The following is a 12011-nucleotide window of genomic DNA, read 5'->3' as shown; positions in this document are numbered from 1 at the left end:
TTATCCGGCATCTATAGCCGTTCCTCAAATAGGTTGACTCCACCGTTCCGTCTGTTCCGTCCGGAGTACGTGGCTTACACTAATGTCCATTATAGTTTTTCCTCTCTACTTTCGCTCCAACTTTCGCACCCGGTTACTTCACCTCCTGACTTCTCCTAATTAAATATCAAGTATTCGCATTTCCATTTTTTTTTCTCTCATCTTTTTTAATAAGCCATTTTTCTCTTCCTTATACTCTTCTCCCCATATTTGAACTATGGCTGCTACTAAAGACTACAAGAAGACTGCTATCTTGTCTGTCTATGACAAGACTGGCCTACTAGACCTTGCCATGGGTCTAGTGGAACACAAAGTCCGTTTATTGGCCTCAGGTGGCACTGCCAGACTCCTTCGAGAATCAGGTTTCCCTGTCGACGATGTTTCTACCATTACTCATGCCCCAGAAATGCTAGGTGGCCGTGTTAAGACTCTTCATCCTGCTGTGCATGGTGGTATCTTGGCACGGAATATTGCCTCCGATGAAAAGGAACTGGAAGAACATCATATTGAGAAGGTCGACTATGTTGTTTGTAACTTGTATCCATTCCGAGAGACCGTTGCCAAGATTAACGTGACAATTGATGAGGCTGTTGAGCAGATCGACATTGGTGGTGTCACTTTACTCCGTGCTGCTGCCAAGAATCATGCACGTGTTACTATCGTCTCTGATCCGAACGACTATCCTATATTCCTTGAAGATTTGAAGAAATACGGCGAAATTTCTCAGCAGGTTAGAAATAAGTTTGCTCTAAAGGCTTTCGAGCATACCGCAAGTTACGATGCTACCATTTCAGATTTCTTCCGTAAGCGTTACGCTGAAGGTGTTTGTCAATTGCCTCTTAGATATGGTGCCAATCCATACCAGAAACCTGCACAGGCCTTTATGACTGAGGGAAAGTTGCCATTTACTGTCTTAAATGGTACTCCTGGTTACATCAACTTATTGGATGCTCTTAATTCCTGGCCCTTGGTCAAGGAACTCTCTGCTTCTCTCAATTTGCCTGCGGCTGCGTCTTTCAAGCACGTGTCCCCTGCAGGCGCAGCCGTTGGCCTCCCATTAACTGACATTGAAAAGAAGGTTTATTTTGTTGATCATATTGAGAACTTGTCTCCATTAGCCAATGCTTATGCCAGAGCCCGTGGTGCCGACAGAATGTCTTCCTTCGGCGATTTCATTGCTCTCTCCAACATTGTCGATCTTCCAACCGCCACCATCATCTCAAAAGAAGTCTCTGACGGTGTTATTGCTCCAGGCTATGAACCCAAGGCTCTTGAAATGTTGAAGAAGAAGAAGAAGGGTAAGTATTGTATTCTCCAGATCGATCCTAATTACACGCCGTCTGCTATGGAGAAAAGACAGGTCTTCGGTGTGAGTCTGGAGCAGAAGCGTAACGATGCCATTATTAACTCGTCATCCTTCAAAGAGATTGTTTCCCGTAACACCCATTTGACTGAGCAGGCTGTAGTCGACTTAACTGTCGCTACTATCGCCTTGAAATTTACCCAATCTAACTCGGTTTGCTACGCCAAAAATGGTATGGTTGTTGGCCTTGGTGCAGGTCAACAATCTCGTATCCACTGCACGAGGTTGGCTGGTGATAAGTGCAACAACTTGTGGTTTAGACAGCATCCTAAGGTGTTGGCCTTCAAGTGGGCCCATGGTGTCAAGAGACCAGAGAAGGCCAATGCAATTGACTTATACGTTACTGGACAGATTCCTACCGAAGAACCAGAGAAATCTGACTACGAATCCAAGTTTCAGGTCCTTCCTGAGCCTTTGAGCGCTGAAGAACGCAAGGAATGGCTGTCGAAACTCACCGACGTGGCACTTTCATCAGACGCTTTCTTCCCATTCCCAGATAATGTTCACCGTGCTGCCAGATCCGGTGTGAAATTCATTGCCGCACCTTCTGGATCCATGAACGATAAGATAGTTTTCGAGGCTGCCGATGCTCATGACATAGTGTATGTCGAGAGTCCAATCAGATTGTTCCACCACTAAAGGATGATTTATTTACTTTTTCTTCCAACCAGTTCGTTATTATCTATCTCCGTTTTTATGTCCCGGTAAATCTCAACTTCTCAACGATACAGTACAATGTGATTAAACACACGAGGCTAGAAATTAAAACAATATAAGATAAGATAAAATAAAATAAACAAAAATGAAAATGATGACTGTTTTATATAAACAAATGCCTCTCTTGATGGGAGGATATAGTACAGTATATGATGCGCTATTCTTATGCCTTTGTAGACCAAGTTTGCAACGAAGTAGTGGTGGTCCACTCGGGCTTGTAGGTACCGGAACCAAATCCAGTATCATTGATGCTCTGATGTCTTGGCTGGAAGAGACCATCGGCAAAGGTTGGCAAATTAAGGTTGTCGAAGTTGATCAAATCCAAGGAACCAACAACGGCCGGAGCAACAATCAAGACAACAAAGATAACCAACACCAAGAAGTAAAGAGCCGAGTACTTTCTGATCATCCGCTTTCTCAAACGAGCCTGCTTCAAAGAGTAAATAGGAGGCCTGATCTGCTTATTTGGTTTCAACCAGAAAAGCATAAAGGAATGCCACTTATCCACAAAAGGCACGCACAACATCGGTAATTGAACGAAGAGAAGGAAGTGGCCAAGAATAAAGTCACCAGCGAACTGGGACATCTCAATGATCTTGGCAGCAAACTCTCTGGCAGGCTGGGTCCAGGCTGCGAAACCAAGACCAGATCCGTACCATTTACCTGTCCAGAAGGCGATGTTAGAATGATCGTTCTTGAATTCCCTAGTAAGCAAGAGCAAAGTCATAATCTTGAAGATCAAACGTTCAATGTAAACCATTGCGATAATTGAAATCAAAACTCTAACAAAACTGAAACCTTCCACGCACCATATCACGATGTAAAACACAAGGTGAACAACAACTGCGATACCATGAGCAACACCAGCCATAACGGCACCAGTCTTCTTACAGCACACTCCCAAAAGTGGACCGGCACAGCACGACATAGACAAACAAACTCCAAGAACAGCGATATTGATGACAATAGGTCCTAAGGAGCAGATAAGAATACGAAGCGTAGAATTAACGGCGCTTGGGTCGAGAACACCTGTTTGGGAGTTAATGAAAGTATATGCGACAAAGATACCTGCGGTGTAAAGAGCACAAGGGATTGTATCAGAGAAAAGCATATTCGTTCTGTGAGGTCTAACAAAGTCACCTGCACTCTTCTCAGAGGAATCACCAATGGTTCTCTGTTTGAGACCAGTGATTCTGGAACGAGTAAGTCTGACATATCCAATCCAAGAGTTTCTGTGCCATTTGGTATTACCACGTGACAGCCAACGAATGAAGTCACGGTAATCAATGAAGAAGTCATCCCAAGCGAACTGATGTGGATTGAAAATGAATGGTGAGAACATGAAGGAGACAACGATAGCCCAAAACCATAACAAGGCTGGCTGCCAGCGAGCGACAGTAGCAAAGAAAAGCATGATAAACAAACGAGCACCCATGTAGATAGTAGAATCAGCAAAACGAGAGTACAAGACAGAGAACGGAATTCTAGAGGTTGCAAAACCTCTACCTGTGGCGATATATCTGGCACCTCCAATACAAATATCGTTAAGAAGAGATGAAGAGTAAATCTGAGCAGTGAACACCTCAAAGAATGGAGACATAGAAAAGAAGTCACGGCCGACACGGCAGATCATTCTCCAGACACCTCTCTCAATCAACTCCTGAACCAACAATGGCACAAACGAAATGAAGAAAACAATGAAAATGGACAAAGTATAACGTCTGACCCAGTCAATAGCAGGGAAAAAGTTGTAGCATCCCAATGGATACTGGATATCGGTGATAGGCTTATATCTGTCGTAAAGACAGATAATGGACTCGTGAGCCAAGGCATTCAAATTGACCAATGCCAATGTGAACATCTGAAGAGACAACTGAATGAACAAGTTATTGATATGGAAACCAAGATGGGCGTAATAAAATGTGAGGAAACGGTCCAATGGTAGTTGAGTACCCATGTAATAGTACTCACGGGATAGCATCTGCTCACCCATACCGGCACCAATCTTAGTAGTAAAATTCAAAATAGATCCAAAGCCTAAATCTCTACCCTTACCACATTGGTAGTACTCACAATGCTTGATTATACCACCACGGCACATGGCATTCATACCGGCGTAAATATCTTCGTTCAAATGAAGACCCTTTTGGGCTTTAGAGACACCACCACGGGTAGTCATGAAGATAGCGTTAAGGAAATCGGGATGGCCATAATGTAACTTACCACCAATCTGAGCAAGAGTTCTGGCAAACAAAGTACCAAAGGTCTGCTCCTTACCAGCAGCAACATCACCCAGAACACCAGAGTTCTCAGAGAAAATGTATTCACGGGCACCAACAATAGCAACGGGATGGGGAACCTTGGCCGGCTCCTTGTCCAAACTAGGAGCGTAAGGATTGACATGCTCAATGTTCAACTCCTCAAACTCGGCCAAAACAGAACGCACCTTCAAACATTCCTCAAGATAGTTATCCTGATTAGCATCAATCAATTCCAAATATTCACCTCTGGTAAAGATTAAGGCATGATTCTGATTGTCTGATTTACCATCACCCAAAATAGGGTTACCTGATAACTGAACTCTAAACTTCGGTCTTCTGCGACCGTTCTCCAAGATCTCACAGTGACCATCAATCATGGTAGAGTATATTCTTGGTTCCTCGCCCTCATGAAGAGGAGGCTCCTCGTCAAGATAGGCAATCTGCAAATCTGGGTAGGCACGTAACAAAAATTCAGCATTCTCCAATTCTTCCGGCTTGAACTTAGTCAAACGCTGCATAGAGACAACAAACTTAAACTTACGACGGGCCATTCTCTCGAGTTCACGTTCCAAACCTTCAGCGTTACCACCAAACATTTGAACAATTTCAGGATTTTCAACACGGTACAACAACTTAATAGCACGGGCATAGTTCATGAAACCAGAGACAGTTCTGTACAAAGTCTGGGAACGCAAAGAAGCCCAGATACGTGTACGCAAAGTGTATTCCGGAGCGGCAGACTTGAAACCAATACAGTAGAATGGTAAATCATCAATCTCCTGCTTAACTTCATCTTGTTTTTCATCTCCAGAGTTGTCATAAGCAGCAGTTTCCTCTGCAAGAATCTTGGTGTCTTTCACAAAACAGTCCCACTCAATAGGGCGCAACTGCTTCAAGTATTCCAATAAGGTAACACGCGAGTACTGGTCATCCTCACGAATAATCTCTTTCAAAGATAGCAAAATCTTTTCAGAGTAGTGAGGAGTGAAGACAGTAAAAGTTGGCATATTGTCGACTGGAAGAGGCTCAGGAATAGGAGTAGCCAAGGATTGTGCAAAGAAAGAGATACGACGCTCGGCTTCCGAGTTCGTTGGGAAGAACTCGGTGGTAAAGTTGTTATCATCTTGAGAGACAAAGAAGGTTGGCGCACGAAGCGTACGCTTACCTTCAACCTCAGATGGAACTTGGTGATATAACAACTTCTGAACGTGGTCAATGGCAAGCAAATGTTCACGATACATAGAAATGATAATAGCATTCCAAACCTGGGAAATAAGAACCTTAGGCTTGTACTTTATCTCCATATCACTGGTAGCAAGAACCTTAGAGTAGATACGCTTAGGCATTCGGGTGAAGATATTTCTCCATGGGGTTAAGATAGAAATACCAAGGTAGAAAGATCTACCAACAGAGAAAACACAGTTGGCCAAAATATACCACATATAAGTATCAAGGAAGAATAAAATGAAATCGGTGGCCCACATTAAACCCAAAGTAATTCTGGCTTGCTGCTGACAAAGAACATTACCAAACCAAGTGTCACCGTGACAACGCATAACACCTTGAGTCAAATTTCGGATAGGATCACGAAGGGACAAAATAAGGAAGAAGTAAGATTCAGCAAACTTACCAACAAACACAATAAACCAAAGGAACCATGAAAGATACAAATCAAGACCTTTCAATTTGTAGAAAGAAGCAGTGAAAGTTTGTTGGGCAACATATCTCCGGGAGGAGTTTTTCATATAGGAGGTAAAAAGACCACCTAAAGGCATCACAGCGAGATAGCAAACAGTTGCGACGGCAATGAAGAAAGCGACAATGGAGACTGCATACGCAGCTTTTGAGTAAGTATCTATACCAGCCCAGGCAAAGACAAACACCACAGGTGCAAGGTTGATAGCAAGGAGAATGAACAAAAACATCATACGACGAGTTAAACGCTGTCCACCAGCAAATTTACGAGGCACAAAGAACCACTCAAAAACTGAAGCGAAGATGTTGATAACGCAAGCGACGGTACCGCCGAGGGCTGCAGAAGCCCAACGTGATGAAGCCAATGGCTGGTTATTTAGAACTTGAACATAGTTTTTGGTGTAAAGTGTAGGAGCGTTGTAGGCACAATACATCCAGAAAACAGAGATATGAATAATCCAAATACGATTAAAGTTTGTGATAACATGAAGCCAAGTACGGACTTCTTTGTAGGTCTTGAAGAAGATAGTATCCCAAGTAGCTTCACCCAACTTCATAAATCTTTCTTCTGGAGGGAAGTCAATTAGACGGGTACCGTCTTCGACAACAATTCTTGAGATACCTTCAGGATACCAAAAGAGCTGGTTAACATCATCGTAACCGATGACACGGTTATGATCACGCTCACGCTTAACGAAACGTCCATCAATAACTTCATAGACTTGATCTCTTAGGAATTGATAGAGAGGAGTAATGACACGATTCAAGTAATCACCTTCAGGAACAGGGTCAGTACGCTGCTTACAGGCATCTGATTCCAAATAATCAGAGGCACACTTGTAGATGAAGTCTAGAAGTTCTGGAGTAAAACGAACCTGGTTAGCTTCACCCCAAACCAATAGCCAAAGAGCGACCTGACGAACTTTATCAAACGAAGAAAGCGCGTTCATCTTAGCCTTCCATCTGTAATCTGCGGCTTCCAAGGAGTCATCACCTTCTAGCTCATTCAGTGTCTTGACAGTATCACCAGCGTTCTCTTCAACGGCTTTCCTTGCCTTTTTGGATTTTCTTTTGGCTTTACGAGCCTTACGGGACAATTTTCCAACATCCAAGTTACGGAAACCGATATCATCATCAATATCCATTTCAGCGGCGAAGTACCACCTCTTGTAGTTGGCAGCATCACCACCAATATAGTCTGAATGTAACGAGAGTAATGCCTGAGCAGGAGACATTCTGGAGGAACGAGAATCCAACATAGTCATGAAGTAGTCAAACATATTACGCATTGAGTCACGCTGGAAACCAAATCTATTGGCCAAATCAATGAAGATATCTTCAATCTGCTCGATGGTAACGGGGGCCTGATTATCGGCGGTCCATGCAGGATAAGGATCGGTTGGAAGAACCACCATACCCTGATCGTATGGACCAGCACCATAAATAGGAGTAGATGCACCCGAGGAACGAGCACCACCGTAGCTCACCTGGGAAGGTGTATACTGGGTACCATAACCATCGTAAGGAGTGCCTGGAGCAGCGCCAGGACCGTAGCTGAAGTCTGAATATGCCTCAGCATCATGTCCACCTTGCTCATAATAACCCTGTTGAGGAGGATACTGCTGCTGCTGCTGTTGGTCATAGTAAGCACCTTGAGGGGCACCGTTCTGGTCATAGCCGGCAGCATATCCCTGGTAGTTATTTTGGTCATAGTATCCATCCTGTGGAGGAGCGCCAGGAGCACCAGGAACGCCAGGAACGCCAGGAGCACCAGCAACGCCGGGAGCACCAGCAACGCCGGGAGCACCAGCTGCAACGGCAGCATCCTGAGGAGGAGCCTGATCGTAGTACTCACCTGGATTTTGCTGGCCAGAAGGGTCCTGCTGACCATTATCTGTGTAGTAGCCTTGACCGGCACCACCAGTTTGGTCGTAATTGTCATTGTACGACATCTTTTCCGACAACTGTTAGTACTAGAAAAGAAGAAAAAAAAATAGTAACGACGGCAAGCCAAGAAACAGGAAATCAGGTCAAAAACACCAAACAAGAAAATACTGCAGCGTAGATCAAATAAAACTGTGCAGAATGCAATCAAATTTTGGAATGGAAATTGATAAAATTTCTTCTTTCCCCCAAAAATTATTCCAAAATTTTTCTTTTTAGTGTTGCACCGCGTCGTGTCTGTTCCTAAAAAAACAATTAAAAAACTTTTCCTGAAGGGGAAGTAGAAAAAATTTTGTCTGCGCCACAAAGCAAGGCTATAACGGGGGAACGCGAGGAGTGAAGTGCGGGAAGAGGCAGAAAGAGGACGGGGAATAGACGACTATGGTTGGCCAGATTTTACAGGCCTATCAGTGGTGCGATTGTACTTCATATCATATCCTTGACCTCTTCATGTCCTCAACGATTGCACGACTACTAGGATTCCTACGAGGATTCCTACACGCAATGACGCACGCAGTGAAACAATCTTTTCAGGAGATTTGATGCCGTTATACAAATTGTTTGTACTTACCTTATACCAAACGAGTAACTAGAATCCTTGGGTATTTAGATTAACGAGTGAAAACACAAATAAGTGTATCGAAAATCCAACTACTCCCTTGGATTTTTGGTTGATCCAATGAGAAAAGGATGAACTGGTTTTTTTAAAAGAGAACAGAAAGGAGACAGTAACAAGAAAGATCAAGATCAAATAGTAATCAGTCTTTATCTAATATGGATTGCTTTACTATATCTATTCTGATGCTATATTAAGAATCAAAAAGGGCAGACGCGTTTATTTAAGACACAATGCAGAAAGACGCATTTCCCGATTTGTCCAGGCGAAAGGCGGTCCAGGCGAAAGGCCCCAGCTGCCAGGGTGCTACATCGCGCTGTCAGTATTCGACCTTTTAAACAACGACCTTTCTTTTTATTGTTTATACTTATCATATAGTTTCCGAGTCTTCCGCCAAGCTGCGGGCTCTAAAAATAGGAACGCAACCCGAACTCGATCCCGAGCCCGAGCCCGAGCCATCCATCCACTTAGTGCTCAAATAACTCAAGCTTCCTTAATGCTTCTACCTTCACGGACTCTTCACTTATATCCGAAGCAGCCTGCTTCATCTGCTGCACAAGCTCCTTGCTCTTAATTCTTCGGAGCTTACTTTCTATTATACCGAGTGTTTCCTTAATGGCCCATTTACCCTGTGCCAACCGATTAAGCGCAGAAATGCTTACTCTACCAAAGACCTTCTGCTTCTCTTGCTGAGTCTCCGTCTCATTTTCTGCTTCTTCGAATAGTAATCTGTTTAATAACTCGTCCGCGTAAATCTCCGTAACCGCTAAAACACGGCCGTTCGACAGGTCAAACAACGACTCGATGACCTGCGACGACTTGATAAACTTCTTGTTTCTCATCTTCTCTAAAACCAAATAGCCGATTCTAGGCTCGTGATTCCACAATCTTAGCACTGCTTCAATCAACCATTTCTGTCGTTCCTCTCCTTCTCCAAGAACGCTCCTTAATTTATCTCCACAAAGCTCCAAAGCGCCACCTTCAATCACAGAAAGAGATCTAGAGCCGATAATACACACAGATTCAACCACCAATGCAACTATATACTTCTCCACATTATCAACGCTCTCTGATATTTGCTTCCTGACATCGTTCAACAATCCCTCAAAGCTCTCCATAGTCTCTCCTTCCTGTAGGTTCGTGTAGATCGAGTGGCAGAGATCGTGCTGAGGATGCTCTGAGTTATTGAAAAGATATTGATCTAATAAGTGGAACGTTTCCGCATTACCGAAATCATCGTTGCTACTTGAATCACTGTTCATCTCGTCCTTAATGGCCTTTGCACAACTGTCGTAACATGATTCAGCAAGACTTTGACCAAAGAATTGACTGTCGTATTCAATCACCCGATCACGTGACATCAACGACAAGTCGGTGAACTTCCAAAAATCTTTCGGAATGGTACTACGAATGGATCGAGGAGTACTAACCCGAACCTCTTTGGCAATAATGTTATGAAGCAAGAAAAACGTTGGATGATAGACTTCCTGCTCAAACTTTGCAACATCATCCACCCAGTCGGCCCATTGCCAATCGAAGTTAAAGCTGCTCAACTGAATCATAATCCAACAAACCACCCGTGCTCTAATATCAAAGTCAATGGTCTGCACATTCCTATACAAATACTTTATCGTGACAGCTATAGTCTTCGCAAATGCCACCTTTTCGTGTGAATCTTCACTTCTTTTCATTAATGTCCAATCTCTGCCACAAGTATCTGCTAAAAGAGTCTCGTAGTAGATAGCTGGAAGAGTCGATTCTGGTAGATGGAGCATAAGGTCCAATACCGATTCCGTAATCACCTGTTCCATCTTCCATGTTGATTTGTAGCCGTCGTTGAACTCCAACTCAATCTTCTTGGCTGAATTGAGCATTGTTTCCTTCATACTCTCGGGGATATCTGGATTCGTCTCTAGATCATTAATAAGATCCACGCCGTTCCTCATATCGTTCACAATAGTAAGTTTATCCTCCGATGAGTTCGGCTTCGCAAACATCTTGCTGTTGATATACTTTATCAGAGACAAAAGCTGTCTGGAGACTGTGATTCGATTGAATTCTGAGTTTTGGACAAGATCCTGAATCAAATCACGCATCAACAGTGACACGTATGAATCCACAGGTGGAATTGCACTGAAAGCAGCACCCTTAGGTCTGCTGAAGATTTCAAGTGCAAAACGAGGATACTTCCACAAAGAGTCCACGGTTCCATAGAGACCGATCTCGTCTTCGGCTGAATTCAACGACCCAACTGTGAATGTAGTCAACGAGACCTTCTCAATATCTTCCTTCTGATCGCCAATAACAGCATCAATTCTCTTTTGTAAATCAGGGAAAATATTGATACAATCTTCCAAATTCTTCACTGCATCCAAAACAAGACTAACCAGCGGTTTAGGCTCGTAAGGTAGCGGCTTATCATCATCAGAAGTCTTAAAATGCTGGAACAATTCCACAGGATACTTGCTCTCTTTTATCTCAAAGCTGCCGGCTAAGTCAATCAACTCACTGCACTTTTGCTTCAATTCCTCACCGCCTCTATCACTGGCCAAGACAAATGGAATCGACAAGGTAAAACCATAGTATACCACTTCAGCAATAGCCGAACGTTTGGCCGATTCAGCCTGAACCTTCACGGCAGCTGCAATCATCTGTTTAATGAAGTCAATAACAAAATCGGCACTTTCCATGATAGGAATCAAAGTGGCCAAAAATCTTCCAATCAACTTCAACCTGGTGAACCTACCAGGCTCGTCAGACTCATTAATGGCGACATTCTGATCTAAAAGAGACTCTACATTCTGTTTCATATGCTCAATTACCGCCTTACCGACCTCAGGGTTAAGAGCATGGCAACATTGAACCAATCCAGACATGACAAAAACCTTATGAGGCTGTTCAATGATAACTGCGTAGATATAGTCCAAGAGATTCTGCTTAAATTCGCCAGAATCGAATTCCTGCGAGATTGTGTTGCTCAGAGACCTCCAATCAGATTCCAAACGGTCTTCCGGATCACCCAACTGTGAAATTACGTGGCATATCTCTTTCAAAGCCTCCAGTTCCCTAGGAAGTTGGGTTCTTCTCGGCCTTTTATACCTATTCTCTCTCGGGTTAGATTCTTCATCGAATTCCGACTCTGTTGGGCGTCTGCCGGTACCGGGCAACGATGGCTCATACTCTGTATCAGAATCCTCAAATGCACGCTTCCTATTGATGAGCTCAGACATGATCGATCGAATTTCTTTATAAGAAGGTGAACTATAAAAAACATCACCTTTTTTTTTCCATCCATTTTTCAGCCTAAATCTTATTTTATTCTTTTCAGATAATCCATTTCATAAATTACACAGGTACAATATATACAATATACCCC

The 12011-nt window shown here is 43.4% G+C and overlaps 3 protein-coding genes across 3 annotated transcripts; 1 reads left to right on the top strand and 2 right to left on the bottom strand.

The window, feature by feature from the left end:
- Positions 1–256: 256 nt before the first annotated feature.
- On the top strand, positions 257–2041 carry ADE17 (bifunctional phosphoribosylaminoimidazolecarboxamide formyltransferase/IMP cyclohydrolase; the record flags this gene model as incomplete). Its single annotated transcript, XM_038922506.1, has 1 exon — positions 257–2041. The coding sequence occupies one exon, from the start codon at positions 257–259 to the stop codon at positions 2039–2041; it is 1785 nt and encodes a 594-aa protein (XP_038778434.1).
- A 241-nt stretch (positions 2042–2282) lies between these two features.
- Positions 2283–8027, bottom strand: GSC2 (1,3-beta-glucan synthase gsc2; the record flags this gene model as incomplete). Its single annotated transcript, XM_038922505.1, has 1 exon — positions 2283–8027. One exon carries the CDS (start codon positions 8025–8027, stop codon positions 2283–2285), a length of 5745 nt encoding a protein of 1914 aa, XP_038778433.1.
- Positions 8028–9102: 1075 nt separating this feature from the next.
- Positions 9103–11865, bottom strand: FOA43_002203 (uncharacterized protein; the record flags this gene model as incomplete). Its single annotated transcript, XM_038922504.1, has 1 exon — positions 9103–11865. The coding sequence occupies one exon, from the start codon at positions 11863–11865 to the stop codon at positions 9103–9105; it is 2763 nt and encodes a 920-aa protein (XP_038778432.1).
- Positions 11866–12011: the final 146 nt, after the last annotated feature.

The sequence above is a fragment of the Brettanomyces nanus genome, chromosome 2 (assembly GCF_011074865.1).
Source record: "Brettanomyces nanus chromosome 2, complete sequence".
NCBI classification, from domain to species: Eukaryota; Fungi; Ascomycota; class Pichiomycetes; order Pichiales; family Pichiaceae; genus Brettanomyces; species Brettanomyces nanus.
The sequence above is the reverse complement of the archived record's forward strand: the minus strand, read 5'-3'. Positions and strand labels throughout refer to the sequence as shown.